Source organism: Gymnoscopelus braueri (genome assembly GCF_963280865.1).
Source record: "Gymnoscopelus braueri genome assembly, chromosome: 8".
NCBI lineage: Eukaryota > Metazoa > Chordata > Actinopteri > Myctophiformes > Myctophidae > Gymnoscopelus > Gymnoscopelus braueri.
This window is the reverse complement of record NC_137609.1, coordinates 24221881-24245412: the sequence shown is the minus strand read 5'-3', so window position 1 is coordinate 24245412 and position 23532 is coordinate 24221881. Positions and strand designations below refer to the sequence as shown.

At 40.7% G+C, this 23532-nt stretch overlaps 1 protein-coding gene across 3 annotated transcripts; it reads right to left on the bottom strand.

Moving 5' to 3' along the window:
• Positions 1-28: 28 nt before the first annotated feature.
• p2rx1 (purinergic receptor P2X, ligand-gated ion channel, 1) lies at positions 29-22775 on the bottom strand. Of its 3 annotated transcripts, none has more exons than XM_080436295.1 (13): positions 22453-22775; positions 15063-15213; positions 12085-12156; positions 11665-11734; positions 10203-10290; positions 9971-10051; positions 8573-8714; positions 2525-2670; positions 2050-2140; positions 1685-1750; positions 1466-1567; positions 816-860; positions 29-633 (listed from the first exon to the last, which is right to left on the bottom strand). In XM_080436295.1, exons 1-13 carry the CDS (start codon positions 22587-22589, stop codon positions 625-627), a joined length of 1200 nt encoding a protein of 399 aa, XP_080292421.1. In that variant the 5' UTR covers positions 22590-22775; the 3' UTR covers positions 29-624. The 3 variants fall into 3 exon arrangements, with proteins under 3 accessions (XP_080292421.1, XP_080292422.1, XP_080292423.1); XM_080436296.1 differs by having other exon boundaries at positions 816-862; positions 1477-1567; XM_080436297.1 differs by having other exon boundaries at positions 11677-11734.
• Positions 22776-23532: the final 757 nt, after the last annotated feature.

Genomic DNA, 23532 nt, shown 5'->3' with positions numbered 1-23532 from the left:
GCCGACATTGGGCAAAGAAGAGAGAAAATTACTGTACAAGTTTTATTGATTTCACTTGTCAATCACAAACTGTAAAATGAGGAATGCATCAAATGATTGTGTGATCTCCTCTGATTGTCGCCTAGTGGTACAGCCAGTTGTAGGTGTATTGATTGTGTTTTTGATACAAAAAGAATATAAGCAGTCACAATTAAGAAGAGTGGAAGAGTTTCACAAATAAATGTTTTTCACTTGTAAGGGTACAATGAAAGACAAAAGCTATCAAGAAAACAAAACACATTTTTTTAAAGCTATATCTACAAAAAAAAGAACAACTGAGCTAAATAAAATAAATCTGTGGCTCTGCATACGATGGCTAGAGTCAGTCACCAAGGGTGACCTCATGAATGTGATGACGGTCCTTTGTTCTCTACTTACAAAGATGTAGATGCCGAATGTTGCTGAAGACTGAAGTCATATTCTAATTCATAATCTATATTATTTGAACTCTGATCAAGTGTGTGTGTGCGTGTGCGTGTGCACACGCACTTGTTTGTGTGTGTGCATTAATCTATTAATGCTAATCCAGGTTCCCAGTGCAGATTGTATAGTCACAGCAGCATGGCCCATGGGTAGACCCTTCCATCACTCCTCCTACAGTATACACATAAACAGCAGGTAAGACAATCATCACTCCAGGGTTAGGGTTAGGGTCATCATTAAATGTCGTCATTATTACCAACTATATCAATTCAAATACACTGAAGGACAATGAAGCTACATGCCGACGTGAATAGTTAAATAAGCTGGAAAGTGGAATGGCAATAGCCACTTACTTGGGATCCGTTCTTCTCTGTGATACACATGTCTGAACTTTGTTCCTGTAAAGATCCGCAACGTTAGACTCCCATTTCTCAACCCTGTGTATACCCTCTACATCTCCCCATCATTACATAATTGTCATCTGATAGAATATATTAAGGATGAACTCATTGAGCACATTGAACTCAACATTGGCTTGGTGTCCCTGTATTTATATCAATGTCTAAACCATGTGGGATAGGAGGGGTTCTGTAAGAGTACAGGGCTGCCTGTGTTGCCTTGTAACTATGATTGACTTAGTAGAGTTTGACATGATCTACTGTACATACTGAACATGGTGTTCTTTTCAAAGAACACCAGACAACATTTATCAGATCTCATCGGTGTTGGTAGTGATGTATTGTAGATGTTGTGCAGACGCTGACTTAAGCTCTGTTGCATTCCTTTAAGAGGACTGGGACAACACAGTGACCTTCAAAGAGACGGCGCATACAAGTTCTTCTCTGTAGCTGTACCACAGTCATATCCTGACCCTTATGGGTCCATCTTTTCACACTCAAGTGATTACAGCTGTACTTCAATGCCGTTCTGCTCCCATCTTGTGTTTAAACTGGATGTTTGTTGGTTGTCTTATCTGAAAACTCGGGTACAACATACAGCTCACCTGTGTACAGGTTTGTGTGTCCGTGTATTTGAATTTCATCTTTTGGTAAAATTCTCTCTTTGGGAGCAAATTTAGCAGCACCAAGTCACAAACCACAGTTGCCTGTAAAGAAAATCATAAGCGATCACTTTTATGCTCCTTCATAGTGGAAACATTGGCTATAATCATAGAAAACTGTAACTCACATTGGTAATACAGTATATTCATGTTGAAACTCACCACGCCAAATATGCCAACTCCAGAGCCTATAGCCGTCAGTGTTGGGATGATATCAAATTTCCTTGCCTATAAAGAGCCGCAAGATGTTAAAATGACCTTTAAATCATATATATATACTGTTTGCATTTGTGTGTTGACCATGTCTACAGGCCTAAATGCATTGCTGATTAGAAATGTACTTTAACGTGTAGCTGGAGAGATGTGTCAAGGTAATAAAGTGTCCGGCTGTGTGTACGTATGTGTATATATATATATATATATATATATATATATATATATATATATATATATATATATATATATATATATATATATATATATATATATATATTTATTTCTCTTCTCTTTTCCAACATGGTGCTTACCAGTGACTGCACAATGATATCTATCCTGATGCCGAACACTTTCATTAGGGTTCTTTTCTCCACCTTGTCCTCCAAGAAATGCTTTGCAAACCTACAAATAGGAGAGGTCATCGTCAAGCAACAGTCACACTCTGGAGTATAAATAAGGTTTTACATTATCAAATAAATGAGGGACGGTGGGAATTGCTTTTGTAAATGCCTCTTAAAAAATTGTATATAGCAGTTGCAGAGCCTGCAGTGTAAAATCTTGAGTGTTAATTTAACCATGGGAGGGTAAAAATGGACCCGGTTTATTACATTATGGTCAAAGATTGCTGAACAGCCCTACAGAGTGAGTGAGGTGGACCAAATCTTAAACTTTGAATTTAAAACATCACCAACTTAATGTCTTAATTTGACAATTTATACAGTAACAGTGCATCTCACATGTAAGTAATATAAACTCAGCAAACGACACGGTGCTAAAATATTTTACCTGAAGTTGTAGCCAATTGATGCTCTGGCTTTGTCTGTCTCAGCAGGGTTTCCATAGAGACCATGGAAGGTGTACTTGGGTTTACATTTAGTGACATCCAGGTCCAGGTTACATGTCCAGTCAACCACAATGCCAATGGCCCCTCCCTGACGATACACAAACGGTAAGTACTGTCAGCTAGGGCTGCAACTATCGATTTCCTTAGCGGTTATTCTATCGATTACTTTTTCGATTGATCGAATAATCGAGAACCCCTTTTTAAAAATGATCTGTTTATTATATAATAATAATAATAATAATAAACTTTATTTGTATAGCACCTTTCATGACATGAAATGCAGCTCAAAGTGCTTTACATAGCAAGAATACAATTACAGTTAGAACCAATTTAACAATAAAGCAAACAAAAATAAAATAAAATAAAATAAAAGCAAAGGCAAAAGCAAAGGCATAGAACAACATTAAAATAGGAAATACAGTGAGGAATTAAAAATCAACCAAAGAATCAGCTAAAAGCAAGAGTGAAGTAATAGGTCTTGAGCTGTGCTTTAAAGCTATCGACAGAGGCTGCCTGTCTTAAGTGTAATGGGAGTTTATTCCACACTGTCGGTCCGTAAAAGCAGAATGCTGCTTCACCGTATTTTTTATATGTCATTGTAGGCACCTCGAGCAGGTCAGCACTTGAAGACCTGAGGGCCCGGTTTGGAACATATCTCTCTAGGCAGTCAGAGAGGTAGGTAGGTGCCAGACCATTTAGAGCTTTATAAACTATTAAAAGAATTTTAAAATCAATCCTAAAAACAACCGGGAGCCAGTGTAGTGAAGCAAGAACTGGAGTGATATGTTCTCTCATCCTGGTTTTAGTTAAAATTCTGGCTGCCGCATTTTGAACAAGTTGTAATCTGTCAGTTGTTTTCTTTGGCAGGCCAGAGTAGAGTGCGTTGCAGTAATCAAGCCGAGAGAAAACAAAAGCGTGGATCAGCGTCTTTGCATCGTCTAACGACAGATAGTCTCTAATTCGCGCAATATTTCTAAGATGAAAGAAAGCAATCTTGGTGACATGATTAATGTGTGTATTGAAATTCAATTCAGAATCGATAATCACCCCCAGGTTCTTTACTGTGGTGTTACTTTCTACAGCCAGGTTACCAAGTCTACTTGTTATTGATTCTCTCTGCTCACTGGAGCCAATTATGAGAACTTCTGTTTTATCCTCATTTAGCTTAAGAAAGTTCTCACTCATCCAGCATTTTATACTGGACAGACAGGTCAACAATGGGTCTAGAGCGCAGGGGTCGTCTGGAGCTACTGAAAGATACAGCTGGGTATCATCAGCATAGAAATGGAAGTTCACTCCGTGATCGGCGATGAGTTCTCCCAGCGGTAGTATATACAGGGAGAACAATAAGGGACCCAGAATTGAGCCCTGTGGAATACCAGAACAGATGTTGTGTTTGTCTGAGTCAAAGTTAGCTAGACTGACAAAATAGCTTCTGCCTGTTAGGTAAGAGTGAAACCAAGACAAGGCTGTGCCTGACAAACCAATCCAGTACTCCAAACGCTGTAGTAGAATTGTGTGATCAATCGTATCAAAAGCAGCGGTTAAGTCAAGGAGTAGGAGAACAGATACATTTTTGTCGTCAGCGGACACCCTAAGATCATTAATTACTTTTACAAGTGCTGTTTCTGTACTATGACCTTTCCTGAAGCCAGATTGGAATTTGTTATGAACCTTATTGTTCTGTAGGAACACATCCAGTTGATGAAAGATAGTTTTTTCTAAGACCTTGCCCAAAAATGGCAGATTTGAGATTGGTCTATAATGACCCAGCACCAATGGATCAAGGTTGTGTTTCTTGAGTAGCGGCCTGACTACAGCCGTTTTCAGTGAGTCTGGAAAGACGCCTGAAAGTAGAGAGCTGTTTACAATTCTTAGGATATCTCCAATAACACTGTCTAAAACCTCTTTGAGAAACGGGGTGGGTACTACATCCAGTGAGCAAGATGATGATGTCATCTGTGATATAGTTTTACGGAGTTCCTCTTCATTAATTGCACAGAATGATATTAGGCTTCCTCTGGAGGGATCTACATTTTTGCACCATGCACCATTTGCCGCATTTGCAGTGCTAGCAGCAGCATTCATAATACCAGCTCGAATGCTAGAAATTTTGTTTTCAAAAAAGGATGCGAACTCATCACACTTAGCTTTAGAAGCAGGGAGCGACTCCTTGTAAGCCTGGGGGGGGGTTTAAGAGATGTTCAATGGTAGAGAATAAGACTCTGGCATTTTGCTTGTTGTCATTGATAATGCGTGAAAAATATGCCTGCCTTGCCAAGCGCAGTGCTTTGTTATAGGCCACTGTTGACTTCTTAAAGATCTCTAGGTGGACAGTGAGTTTGTTTTTTCTCCAAATTCGCTCAGCTTTACGACATTCTTTCTTGAGTGAGCGCATGTGTTCGTCGATCCAGGGTGTTACTCTAGAGTTAAGTTTCTTTTTAGTTTTCATAGGAGCCACTATGTCGAGAGCTGACTCTAATTTGAGATTAAAATGTTGAACCATATCATTCACTGAGGGAGCATCAAGTAGGGGGGGCACCTGCACACACGTCAGATGACGAGGAAACTCGTTTGCTGCAGATGAGCTAAAAAAACGTTTTTTTATAGTATATTCTGTATTGTTTTTCCCTAGATCAGAGACAGTCATATTAAAACACAATAAATAGTGGTCTGTTAGTTCGGGCTTATCAATAATACTGACAACAGTGATATTCAAACCTTTAGTGATCACCAAGTCCAGGGTATGGCCATGTTTATGTGTTGGCCCAACAACATGTTGAATAAAGTCAAAGTTGTGCAGTAACTGTAGGAAACCCATAGCCACAACATCCGAAACAATGTCAACATGTAGATTAGCATCTCCAGTAATCAGAGTTCTGTCATAATTAGTGGAACAGATAGATAAAAGTTCTGATATTTCTGTTAGAAATAATAATAATAATAAGCTTTGCTGCACTTTGGAGGTCGATACATACTAATCATAAGCACAGAGGATTGACTCTCCAATATGGTGGCCTGGTATTCAAATGATTTAAAACTGCCGAGGTTTGGCAGAGGTTTGAATTTTAAAGTGTCAGAAAAGATATTCGCCAGACCACCTCCTCTTTTTCCCTCACGTCCTGAGTGAATGAAACTGTACTTTGGTGGGCATGCTGCAGCTAGGGGCACCGCTCCATCAGATCCAAGCCAAGTTTCTGTTAGAAATATAATATCTAGTTTCTCTTTACAGATGATATCATTTACAGAGGAAGACTTGTCATTAAGTGACCTGATGTTAAATAGGGCCAGGTTTAGCTTCAGGCATTCAACTATCTGGCTGTTGCCTCTACAGGGAATGCGTGTTAAATTTGCTATATTTGCAGAGTGTTTAAAGTCACTCCTTGTCCCGGAGGCTCTATTTGAGATAACGGTGGAAATATTGTAAACCTTGTTTTCTACAAGGCTAACTGAAATAGCCTTGGGCCCAGACATGATTTTGGCTATGCATAATGGACCCTGCCTATCTCAGCAGTCAAATGTATTCTCTAGACGTAGGGAAGCCGACAGGACGTTCTTGTTCTTGCGCTGTTCTTGACGTTCTTCGTTCCTGATCTTGCGCCTCTGTATCGCTAGTGCCAACAGCGTCAACCGTCGAGGGGGGATGGGTGGGGGGCAGGGCACGGTTGATGGTTGTGGGGCCTGGCGTTTGATTTGGGGGGTGATTCTAGTCCCCTCTTTAATCAAGTCGTTCATGCTACTGGTGAACTCCAGAAGGGGTATTGGGGACAGGGAAAAAGATGATGATGAGGAGGAGGAAGGTGATAGAGTTGGTTGATCTTCCTCATCGAGAGACTCCTCTGTGTCTCCTCCCTCTTCTAGCGTGACCCAGGCCTCTTCTAGCGTGACCCAGCGTGACCCTCTGCAGACCGTGGCTGCAGAGTCGACAATCTCCTCCAGGCTGTCATCAGAGTCGACAATCTCCTCCAGGCTGTCATCAGCAGTCGACTCCTCCGTGGCAATCTCCTTCTGTGGAGTTAGGCTGTTATCAGCAGTTGCGCTGTCCTTTGTTTTTGTTTCCGAGTTATCAGAGAGTTCATTTGTTATGGATGTTCCACCATCCTTGGTAGGGGGGGGTGTGGCGCCCCCCTCCCCCTCAGCAGCGGTGGGGGGTGGTGTGGTACCACCCTTGGTAGGGGGGGGTGTGGCGCCCCCCTCCCCCTCAGCAGCGGTGGGGGGTGGTGTGGTAGCATCTACACAAAGCCATTCATGTTTTTCAGCAGCGGTAGCAGATAACAGAGCACTATCTGTTGTTATGGAATCTTGTGCTCTGGCCTTGGCAGAAGACATAGGAACATTATAGAAAAGGTTAGACATAAACAATTTTGCTCCCAGCTTGTTCAATTTAAGCCCATCCGAGGAAAATAGGTGTCTTCTATCCCAAAAAAAATTGAAATTGTCAATAAAATGTACAGATTTGTTGGTGCACGTAGTTGATAGCCATTTGCTCAGTGCAGACAGTCTACTGAAACGTTCATTGCCGCCTCTTGTAGGTGGTATTGGGCCGCTGATGCACACCTTCACATCAAGTGAGCTGATTTTGCTGAATAAGGCAGTGAAATTCCGTTTTAGGATTTCTGACTGTTTGTCCTCTGTATCACATGTGCCAACGTGCAAAATCAGGGTTTTCACCGTTGGGTGTTCAGCGACAAGATTCAGAATTCTGTCATTCATGTCAGAGACTTTGTCTTTGGGGAAGCATAACACTTTTGCCTTTCTTCTTATCATGCTTTTAACATCTTTAATAGCGGCATCCCCTATGATCAGAAATTCAGGCTCATCATATAGCCTTTTTCCTTCTGAGTTACTCTTGGTTCTTACCCTGCTGGGTGAAGAGGATTTGTTTGGTCTGTCATCAGACGGGCATCTGGGGTCCTGAAGCAATGGGCTGAATCTATTTCCCAGCCGCACCGGACACTCAGCACTCGATGTTTTGGGAGATTTGTTTGTAGATCTCCCCTTGGCAGTTTTCCACTGTTGACGCTCAGCACTCGATGTTTTGGGAGATTTGTTTGTAGATCTCCCGTTGGCAGTTTTCCGCTGTTGAAGGGGGGTGGAAGACGCGGTACCCTGTGTCCAGGGGCATCGATGATGGTGACGCGCGGGTGGTAGCGCAGGCCAGCCGGTCAGATCTGTAATCACAGGGCTCCGAGTTCTGCCAGTTATTCGCCCCTTCAAAGCCTTTGGCTTTGCCCCGAGAGTGTTCCATGAGAAAGCCTTGTCATGGTCTTGTCCGTTGCTCTGAGACTGTGGAATTCCATAATGTTGATTCACTTCCACATTCACTCTTAAAAAGTTTAAGTCCGTTTCCAGCACTGCAATCCTTTGAAGCAATTTTTGGTATTCCTCTGTTGAAACAGTCGGGTACATCCTGATGCTAATTAGCTTTGGCTATATGCCACGTACCCAGTCACTGGAGGTCGACAAATAGATCGAAAAATAGTATATTGAAATATGGCAAAAGCTTCTATCTATAGAAGAAATAGAGTCCCATGTGTTTATAAATATCCAGGATCCATTCGTGGTTTCTCAGGGGAAAAAAATAAAAATAAAACATGGATATCAGCTGAGGAATGTAAGCATAGGGCAGAGCGAGCAGCAAAAGCGTCCTCACTGTACAAGAGCAGAAGCAGTCTATATAGGCCTATCGATCAAAAAAAAAAAGTATAATCGACTCAATCAGTTAGTCTCATTAACCACTTAAGCCCTTCTATACTTCGTCATACAACCTTGTTGTACCAAAAAAAAAAAAAAAAAGATTAACTGTTGCACCCCTACTGTCAGCAACAAAAGCAAAACAAAATAAAAATGTTCTAGGTGCAGATGTAATATTGATTTAAATCCAATGGAACAATGCTCATTCACTTGCATGTCATTCTCACTCACTCACTCACTCACTCACTCACTCACTCATACATACACATTCAACACATCCTATGCAGCACACTTACCACTCTGGCTATTGTGGTGAAATTAAAGCCAGAATACTTCACTATGTCTCCCAGTCTGAATATGGGACACAGTGGATCCTTCTCTGGTTCATAGAGGCATTTGCCAATGTACTTGGCATCAATATTCTCCACCAAGTTACTCCTGAAAAGATAATTAGTTGTGGTCGTTATCATTAATGATAAATGAGGACATAATGCTGTATTGCATTAAACTATGCCATTTGGGGAGAGAGAGTGTGTTGTGATTTACAATATTGTGCTTGTATTGCCCATGATCAGTTATAAGCACCTCTCCTATTCCATACATCCTACCATATGATTTTTCATGTATTGTGGTTTGTAGATCTGCTATTTTCGCTATTCGGCATATAGGGCTTAAGTGGTTAAATAGTTATCCAGCTACAGTATGCATTGCTGCCTTGATCATATATGGTCTTATCCAGAAAAACTTTTATTTAGATTAGTGTGCTGTTTCACCACATATGTCTTGGAATTTTGTCCTGGACAACATTAACTGGGGAATATATAGATTGCGTGTCTGGCTCCAGTCATGTTCTGGTGTCCTAGTGTTATTTTATCCTTAAGTAGACTATAAGTCTACTTAAGTATAAAATATTTCAGTAGCACCTTCCTAATGTTGATTTCCTAAACTGTTGTATATATAAGGTACTGTTGCAGCTACTGATGAATGCTTATGGTGTATATAATATGCCACGCATATACTGTACATATATTATATTTTGATTATCCTATTAGTATAAAACTACAGACTTATTTTTTGCTCTTGTTTTTCTCTTTCTCTTTCCTTTTTTCTTTATTATTATTACCTATGCTGCTACATTGTGCCGAACAAAAAATATGTTTTACTCTTATGTGTCTGTAGTGTACACAAGATGTAATCATAAAGAACAACCTTGAACCTTGAACAAATATAACCTTGGTTGAACATCTCTATCTACTCCCTGAATAGAGTGACTAGCCATAGTATATCAAGGAGACAAACCTCAGTAGTGCAGTAGTGCAGGAACAAAAAAAAAATACTTGGATTTTAGTTTAAAAGCCATTTTTCTAACATGGCTAGTTACATAGCCATATACACTCACTCGGCGGTCTGGCATTTAATACACTGAATGCGACTCATTGCATACTTGACATTACTGCTGATTATTTACCTAAACATCTTGTCAATTGTTTGATTTTTCCATTCGATTCTCGACATTTCAGCAGTGTATGAAAATCAACTTTCAGAGATAACTTTATTGAGATAGATAATCCCACACGCTTTATCAAAGTTAGGCTATTGTTGATGATGTCTGTATTTGTTAATGTGCTTTGACATGTTTTGATGACTTAAACAAACTAAGCGTGCAATTTAACATGATACAAAGAGTCTGTTACCTCATAACTTTAAATAACGGGAAAGTGATCGAATTTTTGATGAACAGCGTGTAGTCTTCTGCAGACATCAAACGAGGAGGACTGGAGGGAATGGAATAACAGAGTAACAGCTCCATGAAAACACTCTACATATACATACTAAATACTGTATATACATATACTGTGTATATAATATATATGCAGCCTCATAATATTTTACATGAACAAAGCCATTACAAAATCCTGTACATACTCTGGTATGGTGTGGTCGTCTTCCACAGGACACCACGCTATCACCTCACAGGTCTGAGTTTCATTCACACAGACCCCGGTCATGTGCCCTTGGGGAGACAGAGGAGAGACATGATTGAGTGGCAATCTTTAAAGACCCAGAGCACGAACAGAGTAACAGCATAACACATGTGCCTAGCACCCGGAGAGGAAAGAGTAAGTTGTCTTTCACAGCAAAGCTCTATCAAACATTGTTCTACTTCTTTTGGTCTTATCTTCAATTAGCGTGCAGACACGGAAGGAAATTGGTTCAGCGAGCTGGAAGCAAATGCAGAAACAGCACTTCCATTTATCTCTGATTTCAAAGTATAATTTCCTCCATGTGATTAGCATTTCTGTTATCACCATCTCCCATTGTGTCGGAGGAGTGTGAACGTCATAGATGGAGATCCACTGGTTTTTTGTTTTTTTTTACTCAGCTGAATCTTTGTTTGACCTTTAACTGTTAACTGGCGTCTACGAGTGCGTGTATAGCTAAGGGGTGGTGCCTCTGTTTAGACGTCTATAGGGTTAGTGACTCTGACTGCTTCAACAAGGATGCAGGCACCTCAAGGTAAACATGACTGTTGTGACAGACAGATCTAAAGCATCAGCCAATATAAGTCTGATTGAAGCAGATTTTTATTGTAGAGATGTGGATATACTAGGGACAGTGGGGAGGTTGTACAGTACATAATGGCCGCTTCAAAGGGCTGCGATTATGGTCATAGTCCTATAAAAAATATTCTTAGTAATTTGTGTGTTTAAGCCTCTCTATACTTATTGCCACCTGCATACACCTGTCAATATGCATACATGGGTGTCTACCTGCCTAGGCCAGGGGCAGGCTTGACTTCTGCCAACTTTGCAAGCCACGGGATAAGCTACTCTCAAATTGTGTGTGGTTACTAAGACCAAGGCTGTTGATCCTAATCTCTTTTTTTCCCCCCTTGGAGCAGGAGCAGAGGAATGCATGAATAGCTAAAATGTTTATCTTTGCGTATTTGCTATTAGTCAGGGCTATGGGGGCTAGATGTGGGCTAGTGTGTCTTTGCTTCTGCTGTTCGTGTCAGCTATGGGTACCAAATAACCACAACCCTCTGTAAATATACTCCTCCAAAACACAACGTGGTCGTTCACTTCATTGACACAAGGGAGACGATGATAGACCTGTCATTGAAGTGTGTCCTGAGAAGGCCACACGTAATGAGAACGTGTGTCAAGTTTATTTTTCTCTCTGATTACAACAAAACGACCCCAAAAAACTAAACAGAATAATAATCAGTAGGTTATGATCAATTGATAGCAGAATCAATAAAAGGTGGCAGAGGTTTCTCGTGGTATGAGAAGCGTGTGGTTAGGTAAGAGAAGTTTGTCTAAAGAGGACAGTGACGGTTAGTCAGTGAGCGGTGCTGAGGACACACTGTCACGCCGTCAGGATTTACCATGTCCCGTACGTTTGTATTTCCCTTCATCACAGTCTGCGTCTGAACTGCAGCCATGCTTGTCCGGGAGCTGCAAGACACAAGGATGCGTGGTCAGTCTGTATATGTGTTTTGGTACTGTACTGTAAATGTGTGCATGCTTCTGAACCAGCGGATTGAGACATTGACATTATAAAAGAGATTTGCATCAAAGAATCCTCCTCATTCAAACAACCTAAAATGATTAGCATCAATACAGATTATAGAACTCAGACCGAATGCCCAGTTATGGAAACGGATTCAAGATGATGAATAGACCCCACTATGCATGTTGTTTTCCTTTATATGGAAATGATTTCCAAGTGAATATGCGAGTGAAAACAGCAAAGGAAAAAAAAGGGAAGTGCATTAAGGAACATGGAGAATGTTCACATACTGTACCTCTGGACATTTTCCCATCTTCTGGCCTTCAGTTATAATGTAGTTTGTCATCACCACAAAAGAGGCATCTCCCTGAGATGTTTGGAATGAGAGCAGGATAGAAGAATTAGGTCTTATACAATCACAATCACATGTCTTCAACATTATGAGAGTCTCCTTATAACAGTGGTTCTCAAAGTGGGATCCGGGGACCCCCATGGGTCCTTGAAGAGCTTCCAAGGGGTCCCCGGCAAAATTTAGCTGTCTAACCACTTTAACCCTTGAAAATAGATGATCAACAAACTCACAACGCGTCACAGTGCGGCACATTGTGAGCTTGTAGATCTGCTATTTTTCAGAAGAAATGTGAAAAGATAGAGAATATTTTTGAAACATTTTAACACAAATTGTGTATGGCGGTCCGTGGCACAAAATATTTTCCGCAGCCAAATACATTAATTTTGGGGAAGTTAGAGAACTACTACCATAGAACATTAGAATTCTGAAGGGTTCGTGTTGACTCATGTGTCTAATGTCGTAATCGGAATGTAAGGGAAAAAACAAAACAGCTCAAATGTGTGCAAGGACAAACTAGTAATTTGACCAGTTTATACTCTATCAATGGGATGCAATGACATCATCACTACATTCAACGGTATGAATTCCTCTTCAAAATAGTTTATCCTAATAAGGGATATAATTATGATGATTACCACCAGTCACAGTTCCAGTGGAATGATCTGTAGACTGGCTATTGTAGCATGGGAATAAATGGGAGGGACCTTACTTTTAGGACTGCTTCATTTAGTACAAATTAGCTGGTATTTGTTCAGGCCACGTAAATATAAACAAACGTTTTCCCCAAAGGCAGGATGTGAAACTTTTCCCCGGTACTACAGGAGGTGGCAAACACAGGCAGAGTCCAATGCTATTTTGTTACTATGGGTAGATGTATGTATGCATTGAAAACTATTTGACCCGTAAGGGCCCTGCTGGTCATCTTGTCAAGATGTTGGGGTGTGAGGTCATATGTCATTTAAGAGGTTAACGTTTGACCCAGGTGAGGGTCCTTTAAAAGGCATTTTTCTGATAAAAGTATAATAACATTTTGTAACGGTCACCATGGAAACAAGACACCAGCAGATTCCCCCTGGGTCATGTTGACCATAAGGGTCCTTATGACAGAGGCGTTGTTGCTGAAGAGCTTTTCTGCCTGTGACTCTGTCACAGTGAGTAACTCTATGACTTTGAACGCCTGTGTCCTTTCTGCACAAAGGAACAGCTGATGTTTGTACTATGGTATACAGTATTATGTCAACATTCATCTCACTCTCTCTCACACACGCGCACACACACACACACACACACACACACACACACACACACACACACACACACACACACACACACACACACACACACACACACACACACACACACACACACACACACGTGACACAATTAGATGGAAGTGTAGAGATGACACACTGGAGCTACCCCCTGCCCTCCCTATACTGTAACTGCTATAGGGAGCTATAGGGTTATTTTTTTGTTTTTTATTTATTTATTATAGCTATAGGGTTATTTTTTATCTCTGTTTATCTTTATTATTGTTGTTATGTTGTGTTAACACTGTCTTGCAGCCTTTACCACACTTACTTTTTGAAGTTTATACGAGTAGTGACAAATAATCCTCCTTGATTCTTGAGATGCTGATGGTGTACAAGGGAAATTGTTCTGACAAAAGCCTTATTCGCATGGGACTATTAAATGGAGACCTCTGGTAATTTGTAATAACTGTTGAGGTTGTCTGTTGTCTTAATCCTATACGTATCAGCCCAGTCTATAATTTGTAAAGTAAAGATTCCTGAGTAAATGACCTACCATATTTCAACAAACACAGAGGTCATCTCATCTGCTATGTGTGAATCTGCATCTCAGTTTCACCTTTCTTCTGCCTCTTTCCCAGTCAAGAATTATAGAGGCTATGTTGGAAATGATGGTGAAACTTCATCTCATCTCATACAGCATGCACAGTAAAATCCTCAGTGTTCATTTACCTTAACCATTTTGGTTACAATTGTACACTTTCAGAGTAGAGTATTATACTGTGTTAGAACAATTCATAGAAAGAGCAAGCTGAATGTCTAAATTAGATGAGGTCACCACGTAATATTAGTCCTGTGTGAATCAGATCAAAGTGTACGACCTTACAAACAAGTGACGTTTTTATATTGTTTGTCAGTGAGTGGTACGGTCTACCCATCTGTACAACCAGTTCTGAATTACACAGGTGTGCACACCCACACTTCAAAGAAAACACAGCAATCTTTGTGTCTTTTTTTTATTTCTCTGCTACAGTCAACAAGACATTTTAAGCAAACAAAGAAGTACACTATGTTTGCCCACTTTGTTTGCTTAACTTTGTGCAGGATGCACGCAATAAGTTGTGGGAAGGAAGTGTCTTCATACCTCCAGCAATTCTAAATTTGTGGAAACTTTACTGATTTCATGCGCTTCAGCCAACACAATATTACGTAATCACTTTAAGGCTATTTAGGAAACACTTTAGGAAAATATCATAAAAAATGTATTTGGTGACTGACTTGAAGCTTGAGGCTCTAAAGCATTTTGACCTTGCTTGACGACCAAAGTTAAGACTTTGTGATGTTCATTCACTCTGACAGTCTTCTTCCTGTATTTTAAGGGAAAAGGCTTCCTCAACTCGAGGACGGTCTGGAGAAGTTTATGAATATACTGGGTGCAGTTTCGGAATGCAGGCCTTCGTCAGTGTTAGTCACCAACACTGACGAGGGCCTGCGTGCCGAAACGCGTCTGTTAGGTAGACTGCTGCTGCGGATCATAAACGTTATTAAAAAAAGACTCCTAAGACTTCTACAGAGTGCGGATTGTATTTCCTTCTTCCTGCGCACATTCACATAGGCATGCACTTCTCCATATTTTGCCAAGTATGGGTCCTCCTCCAAGCAATCACCAACCTGTGCAGGGAAGACGTAGTCTGCCACATCCCAGACTCTCTCTCTCTCATGTCCTTTCCCGCTGGTGTAGCCCACACCTTTCATCTTAGTGAAGACAGAACTGATTGCCGTGTCAGCGGACTGGTAGCCTTTCTCATAGATGAACACCCACCTGTATGGGAACACAATGAGATGCAGAAACTGAATGTGCACATATAACAAATTTGGCTTGGCACATAGGAAGCATATACAACAGGTAAAAAAGACCGGAAAGTGTAATGCAGAGGTAAAACTCAAGTATACTGTACTGTACTGTATGTAGCTACAGTACATGGGAGAAGCACTTGAAAGCATAGTCAAAATTACAGTGCCTTCTAGTAGCAGTGGATCCCAGCGGTTTATTCGTTATTAGCATTTGTTAATCAATGTTGAACCTATTTTATAGTTCATCGTACAATGGTGCCGCTCATCGAAAATGGAATGAAGTGAAAAACAAGACTGGCATGAAATGTCATTTAGAGGTTGGTTACCATATATAAAGACAATAGTTGTGAAAAATGTGTGTGTGTGTGTGTGTGTGTGTGTGTTTAAACCAAATGCGGAAGACTTGGCACTAGGGTTTCAGACGATAGAAATTAATAAATGCATGTCAACACCGGTAACACTGTATAGCCCACTTTAAATACTTTCATTGATATATTGTGTGCCGGGCGTCCTGCATTAATATTGTCAACCACTAGGTGACATGCCTGGCAATGATCCAGAAACAGAAACCAAACCTTTCCAAACTGACAAGGCTTTAGGAAAGTTTAGGTGCACGGTCCAAAAGTACAACGAGAAGATAAACAAGCCAGCAGCACTCCATAATGTCCTTTTCACTATTTAATTTTCTTCACAGAGACCAACAACGGACGTGTTTCAGCTCAAACAGCCTTCATAGGCGTTGTTCAAGAAGCAAACTAACAGGAAATAATTATAAGATTAATCACATTGAGCACATCGTCACCACAGGTTGTTGCGAACTCATTGACTGCCAGAGTTAAAACATCATCTATAGCTGCCCTTGCCAGCGATTCCGAGCGTTTTCACTAAGCTTTGAAAAATCGTAGAATATTTTTCTTCACAACGATCCACCCCGCCGATCGCTTTAACCAATGCCAGCCAGTGAGGAGAAAGCGATGAGAAAGTGACGACTAGTTGCAGCGTCTGTTTATTGACAGGTTTGCCAACCTGTAAAAATGTAAACGGTGTAATATGACATGACGTGATGAGGCACCATCCTATGACGAAGTATAAATTAGGCTTTAGGCTTGTCAGCATCTCAGCAGCCAAACTCTCAAGGCAAGGGTAGATTAATTGGTAAGCTCAGCGTTTCTGTAACGGCACCCCTCAAGCAGCATGTAGCGAGTAATGACAGAGATTGTAGTTACAGTATGTGATCTCTGGTGGTGTACCTACTCGTTATTTACTATCACAGGCACAAATGACAAACTGCTGTCCAATTGCACAGATTATTAATATTTCTGTAAGTTACAGTGAATTGCAGTTACATCTCTAAATATGTGTGAAATGGGAACCATATCAGTTTTATAGTAATGTCTTCATCCATTTTGTTTAAGTTGGACCATTTTGTGTGTAAAGTGTTGACAGACAGAAATCATGTTTGTGTGCTTCTGTTTGTCTAGGAGATGAGCCTGAATCAGGTACTATAACTAGCAGGATAACAGCTGGTGGGCAGTTTGAATGCACGTTGGCAAGGTGGCATCTCTCTCTCTCTCTCTCTCTCTCTCTCTCTCTCTCTCTCTCTCTCTCTCTCTCTCTCTCTCCTCTCTCTCTCCTTGGCCCCCGGCCCGGGGGCCAAGGGCAGATTTGATATGGCCTGTGGTTTCTTTACTAAAAATGTATTATCTATGGCCCGCCAATATAGTTATGTGAAATTTATACAATATCATTTCTGAGTGTTTTGAAATTAACCAGGTCAGATAGGCTATTTCTGAGTAGAATTTGTAAGGACTTCTTACTGCTTGTTCTCTAACTGCTGTGTTGTCTCATTCTCAAGATGAGAAAGAAAGGCAATTCTTATTTTATTTTTGTAGAGAACACCCGGTTCATTTAGCTACACTGCCATTTGAACAAAAGACAATATATGTTAATATATTAGCAATGCCGTGCATGAGTGGCTGACATTTGGCTACACTGCAAACAAAAGACTATTGATATTGTTGTTATGTGATGCATTTGTACGTGACTTTGTTATGTAAGTACAGTATATGACAGGAGATGCAGTTGGCCCTACGGTATTTTCAAATATGACCCCCTTTGAAAAAGGTTTTCTCTCTCACTCTCACACACACACACACTCACACTCACACACACAGAAAGTGACCCTTCAAAACATTGTACCTACCCTTAAAAACAATCTACCTAGTAATGTCCCTTCAGGGGCTCCGTACACATACTGTACACACACACTGCTGTTTGGTATCAAGTACGTAAAGCAACAGCTTGTTGGCATAAAGCCTTCAAGACAGGATGTGTTCAACATATTAATTTCACCACCAAGTAGAAGCAGCTAACTGGTTACACTAATCAGATTGTGAAAGTTAGAGTTGGCAATCAAGGGGAAAGGCAAAAAAACTGAGCTCATAACTATTACACTTCTAGCAAGCGAAGTAAGATCGCTATCTGGTTCCGCACACAGAGAGGGAGGATTTGTAATCTTCTTTAGGATTTGCTGCCCAGTACAAGAACAGAAAAGGAGGAAGCCTACGGCATTCTGAAGGCTGGTAAAAAAAAAAAGTTGGAAGGTGCTCTTCGGTCCAAAATAGGAGAAAAGCATCAACAATACAAAATAAATTAATACAAGGCACTCTTCAAAAAGTTCAAAGAATATTTTATATTCTTGTTTGCCCAAACCATATTGGCATTGTTCCACTATGAACTAGCCTTAATCTACACCATAATCTGGTGTATGATTACTGGATCTTGATATAGTTGGAACTGGAAGCCAACATAATTGCAACAAGAGCCCATTTGGATCCATTTATATGCTCTCAGGGTTACAAATGGATAAATTAACACTGATTGTCAAGTGTAGCCTTTTGGTTGATTGTATAGCGTAGACCGTTTTAAACCTAGCCCAGTCCACACCTATGTTTTGCACGTTGTACGAGTTGCAACTTGCAACCAGTTGCAGCGGTCTGAATTGACCCGTTGCTGGTCGGTGCAGTTTGGGGATTCTATTGCAAGTGATTGCAACTTGGAAAGGCAGCTACATGCTCCAAATGAATCCATCCACCCTCCGAACTCAGTTATCCACCTAAAGTTCCTTATTGATAAGACACCATCATACTCCTTTGATGTTCGGGTAGGGTTGACCCCGTGCCTCCCTCTGGTCCCGAACACGCCAATGGAGGAGTGGGTGATGGTGAGTATTACGTGTGCTTAGGTGACTACCTCACCACTTATCACCGCTGCTCAGTGACGTCATTTTGTAGTAATCCACCCTACCAGTTCGGTGGGTGGGTGGATTAATTTGGAGCATGTAGCTGCCTTAAGTGATTGCAATTGCTGTGCAGTTGCAACTTGTTGCGTTGCGAATCATTGGTGTGGACTGGACTTAAAAGATTCTCAAGTGACAAAACCGTTGCAGAACGTTGCAGTGACTGTCACAGCAGTCTGAATTATCCCGTTGCAGGTCGGCGTATGCCGGCTCATTGTGTCGCAAGTGATTAACCTGTTAACAATCCTGTATAATTTGCAAAAAATGCCTATACACAGCATACCCAAAGTAAATTGATTGTTGTTCTTGAACCATTTGTAAATAAATGCATGGGCATGGTCTCATTTTGAAGGTAACACTTTGATGTTTGTCCCCAGCAAAAATAATCAACTCTGTGCAACTGACATTAAGTTATACAAGTTTGAAATGACTGGAATAGAAGGTTTAAGATTTTCGGCTAAATATTTTCTATAAATAGATTCCTTTATAACACTGCTATTATCATATATGAGCTGGAAAACACAATGTGGCCACAGTATGAAGCCTTACCTAGCCCATGGCCATGACCATAAAACATTTCATTCTGTGAAAAAAAAAAATATTTAATTAATTTATGATATAGCCTACTATATTTAATTAAAATTTTTGTTTTGCGGTTTTCAAAATGTATTTTTGACAGAATCAAATGTGTTATGGTCATGATTCACCAGTAGCCTGGATGGCTTGATTCTAGGCTTAAAATAATTGATATCAATATTTTTGGAAATCTCTATGGGAAAAACGAATGCCCTTTTTTTGAGTGGAATCACAAAATGGCCGCCACTGCTATGTCCTATGGGGGTTTCTGTGGGGTTCTTGAAGTAAAAAAGTGGTTTGGACTTTATATATCACTTAATCACACGTTGAAATATTTGATGTCGAGTAGAATTCAACTTTCAACAAGTCGCTGCAGCTTTGTGAATGTTTTTTTTTGTTTGTGTATGTCTGACTTCGGCGTTGATTGTAGCGTCAATGTACCTTTCAAAAAATGCAAAAACGGCCGCAGGCCCGCCAGCGGGCCCACGGATTGTTAGCAGGTTAAACTTGTCCAATCGCAAACAAAAAAGTTGCAACATATGCAGGGCTGCCAACACTCCTGGATCCTGCAGGAGTCTCCTTGATTTCAACCATGTCTCCTGATAATCCAGGAGAAACTCCCAAAATTCACCAGAACACAGGAAATTACATCTAAGTCCCCCCCCCAAAAAACAATCTCCTGGATTCTGACAGTCCAATGTTGGCAGCCCTTGACGTGCTATGTAAATGGAAAACTATCTCTGCTCTTCGTCTTGATGTGTCTGCGCGCCACCATCTGTCACTGTCCAGTTTAGGGACAGCCCTGTCTGTTTATCACTTATTGCTGTGGAAACGGCAATTCACCATATTCACACGGCGGCCATTTTCTTTTTTTTTAAAGATATTTTTTGGGGCATTTTCTGCCTTTATTGATAGGATAGTAGGCTGACAGGAAATGGGGAGAGAGATGGGGGGATGACATACAGCAAAGGTCGCCGGGATCGGGAGTCAAACCCACGACACGCTGTCAAGCTGGATTACCAGAATAAATGGTATGCGCCTGGACCACTAGACCAGCGGACGCCCCGACGGTGGCAATTTTCTATTAAGTTAATTAAATAATCATTTCATCCCAACCCGCAAATATGACGTGAGAGCAAAATGGCAGCTGTGTGAATATAGTCAATTAGTTGCAGGTTGGTGCCTGGATGTGGACTGTCCAGTTGCAAACCACAATTTTTTAATTCTGCTGCAAGTGGTTGCAAGTTTCAAGTCGTTTCAAATCATTGCAACGACTTGAAACTTGCAACCAGTGGCAACAGAATCCCAAAACTGTACCGACCTGCAACGGGTGCTGCAACTGGTTGCAAGTTGCAACTCGTTGCGTTGCGAATCATTGTGGACTGGGCTTTATAGTCCAAACTTTGTTTGATTATGAAATAGAGATAAAGAATACACATTACTCTCTTCTGTCTAATTTCAAAGGATGTTCTAGAAATGTATTTAGCCATAGGTTTTAGGCAAATTTTTAGGAATATTTGACCTCAACAGCTTAATCCTAATTGCTGGTTGTCTGGTTTTGGAAACGATAACTATGAATTTAATTAGTTTGTTGACCAAATCAGACACAAAGTAGTACTACTGTTACTGCTACATTAAACTATTACTACTAATAATAATAATACTACATTGAAAATAAAAAAATGTCAGGCAAGATTAACATGAGTAAGATTCTTTCACTTTGAATCTTCTCGCTGCATGTTTGCTGTCTGCTCCTGTGCTCTGACAGGAAGGCTGTCAGAGCCTGCTGGCTGCTTCTGAAGAGCAGAACCCTAGACGGTCTCTTCTAATCATCATCCCTCCCCAAAGCCCATCAATGTCTGGTATAGCTGGTGATGAGCAGATGATGGGAAATGGAAGGAAGGGAGGAAAGGGAGGGAAATTGGAAGAACAGTGGAGTGGCCAAATTCTGCCAAATTCTGTTAAGGGATCCCTGATATTGAAAAACATATAAATCCTTTACCACTGAACTGTTTGTACTTGCTTGCATTTGCTCAAGCTAAACCCACATTACGATGTCAGCTATCCTAAGGCTATCGAGGCCAGAGAGTTAACCACTTGACCTGTGTGTCCTATAGCCTATACTTCCTTGTACGATGAATAGCGAATATAGCCAATCTACAAGCTCACAATATGTCGCATTCTGAGGAGTTTTGAGTTTGTAGATCTTCTTTCTCTTTTTTTTGTGCCTATAATGATGCCCTAAATTGGGACACCAGACTGAAAGTGGTTATTAATGAAGGATGATGCTATGTGTTTTTTGATAACTATAATTGAATAACTACTTAATAACTAATAACCACAAGTCATCCTTGTCTATAAGAAGACCATTCTGACCATAAACCATGCTGGATAATAGAAGAAAAACTAAATGAGGGCCATGTAAATCCAGATTAGTGTAAATCAATAGAATCGTCTGGCTGTTACAATTTTTACATTCTGGTGGCCTCCAACATATGGTAATAATACCTTAAATGTTTGTTGTATTTGATTGTTATCTGTGATAGCATGTGTCTAAACTTATTCATCATATACAATCCTCCTCCCCCGCCTACAGGTGCAACCTCAGATTACACACATGCACGCACAGCACACGTACAACAATGAATCATCTTCCAGAGAACATGTATTTCAATATTTAGAGGCCGACATGAGTTGGTTTGTAGGAATGCTGTAATCTTGCCTTGACTTGAATTTAGGAGTAAGAAGAATGCATTGTATGCATGCTTTAGGCAATATTAATTATGTGGGGTCATTCTCCTTTGTGCTCCTGGCCTGTTTGCAGCACAGACAATGTTTGCGGCATTATTTTGCACTATTTCTTAAATGAAGTTAAGTCTATTTTCCACAGCAACAGAATCAGGTCAACACCCCGCAAAGCGCTCCTATTCGTGAAAAACTGTAAACTTTCTCCCCGATGCATACATTATATATATTTTTACCCCTCAGAAACAAAAACATGTTTAAGGAAATGTTATTTAAATAAGTATTAATTAATTTAATTATTTACATAGCAATTTATAGGATTTACTTAATCTAGTATTGAGAAAATGTAAATTTGTATGGTTCATATTAGTTATAGTATATTTACTACAATGCACCAACCTCGCTGAGTAAAATTCCTTGTATGTGCAAAAATACCTGGCAAAACAAAGAATTAAGATTCTGACCCTGATTCTGCCTCCAGCATGCTGAAACTCGCACAGACTCTGCAGCCACACCAGCCAATGTATCTCTGTGGCTCTCCCTGTTGTCCCCCCAAACAACACAGTAAACAAGCAAGGGAGATCTTACCCGATGATGTAAGCCAGGACCCCCAGCTGTATCAGTCGGCATACCACTCCCACTCTCCTGTTCCTCACCAGCACCTGGCGTGGGGTCTCGTACTCGAAGAAGAAGTCCGACAGGGCGTTGGTGATTTGACTCTTCATCTTGTGTCGGCTGACCCAGAGAGATGAGGGTCTCTCCCCTCCACTTGTGCAGATACAACCACCTGTATATTCACGTACCTCCTCTCTCCCACTCTTTGGATATGTGCTTCTGTTCCTTGACTTCCCACTAATGCCAGAGGTCCACTGCCTCCACCCATAAGTAACAGCTGACAGACTTCAGCAGTTAGTCTTGAAGTGTTGGGCTCCTTCCCTCCCTCCCTTACTTTCACTTCCTCTCTCTCTCTCCCTCCCCTCTCTCTCTCTCTCTCTCTCTCTCTCTCTCTCTCTCTCTCTCTCTCTCACACATGCACCAGTCCCCTTCTCTGTCACTCCTGCACATCCTCTTATTCAATTGTGTTTTCTGACCCTGTACTCTTATCATTGTCTCTATACTCTCTTCCTCTGCTCTCTATTTTTCTTATTGTCTTTCCCACCTACTCCCTCTATCCTTATCTCTTCCTTGAATATTCAATTATGAAGATTTTTGTTTTTAATTTTTTTGCAGCAAATAGTGACACCAATTCTCAGTGACTGTCACACAAATTATGAACCTCATGCAATAAGACTTCCCCTTGACACACTCTTCCTGTGTGGTATGCAGAGATAGAGACCACATACTGTAAGCCTAACAAAAATATCCAAACATGTCACAGTTGGGTTTTAATTTTTCCCTTTTCTTTTTTTTGCCTATACTCTCCTGTCACCCAATGCAGACATTAAGCCTCCTTATGTCTTATCATTATTTTGTGAGTGTGTGTGGTGTTGTGTTGGGGGGTGGGGGGGCACAGAGGAACAGAATGATGTTTCTCTCATTTCTTTATACCTTCTCTTGTAGTGCTGTGCCGTGCGCTTTGATATTTCTGCCACTGGCCTTGCCTAAAAACAATTAACATATTTACTTAAAAAATATATATAATCCCATTAACAATGTGTTTAAACACAT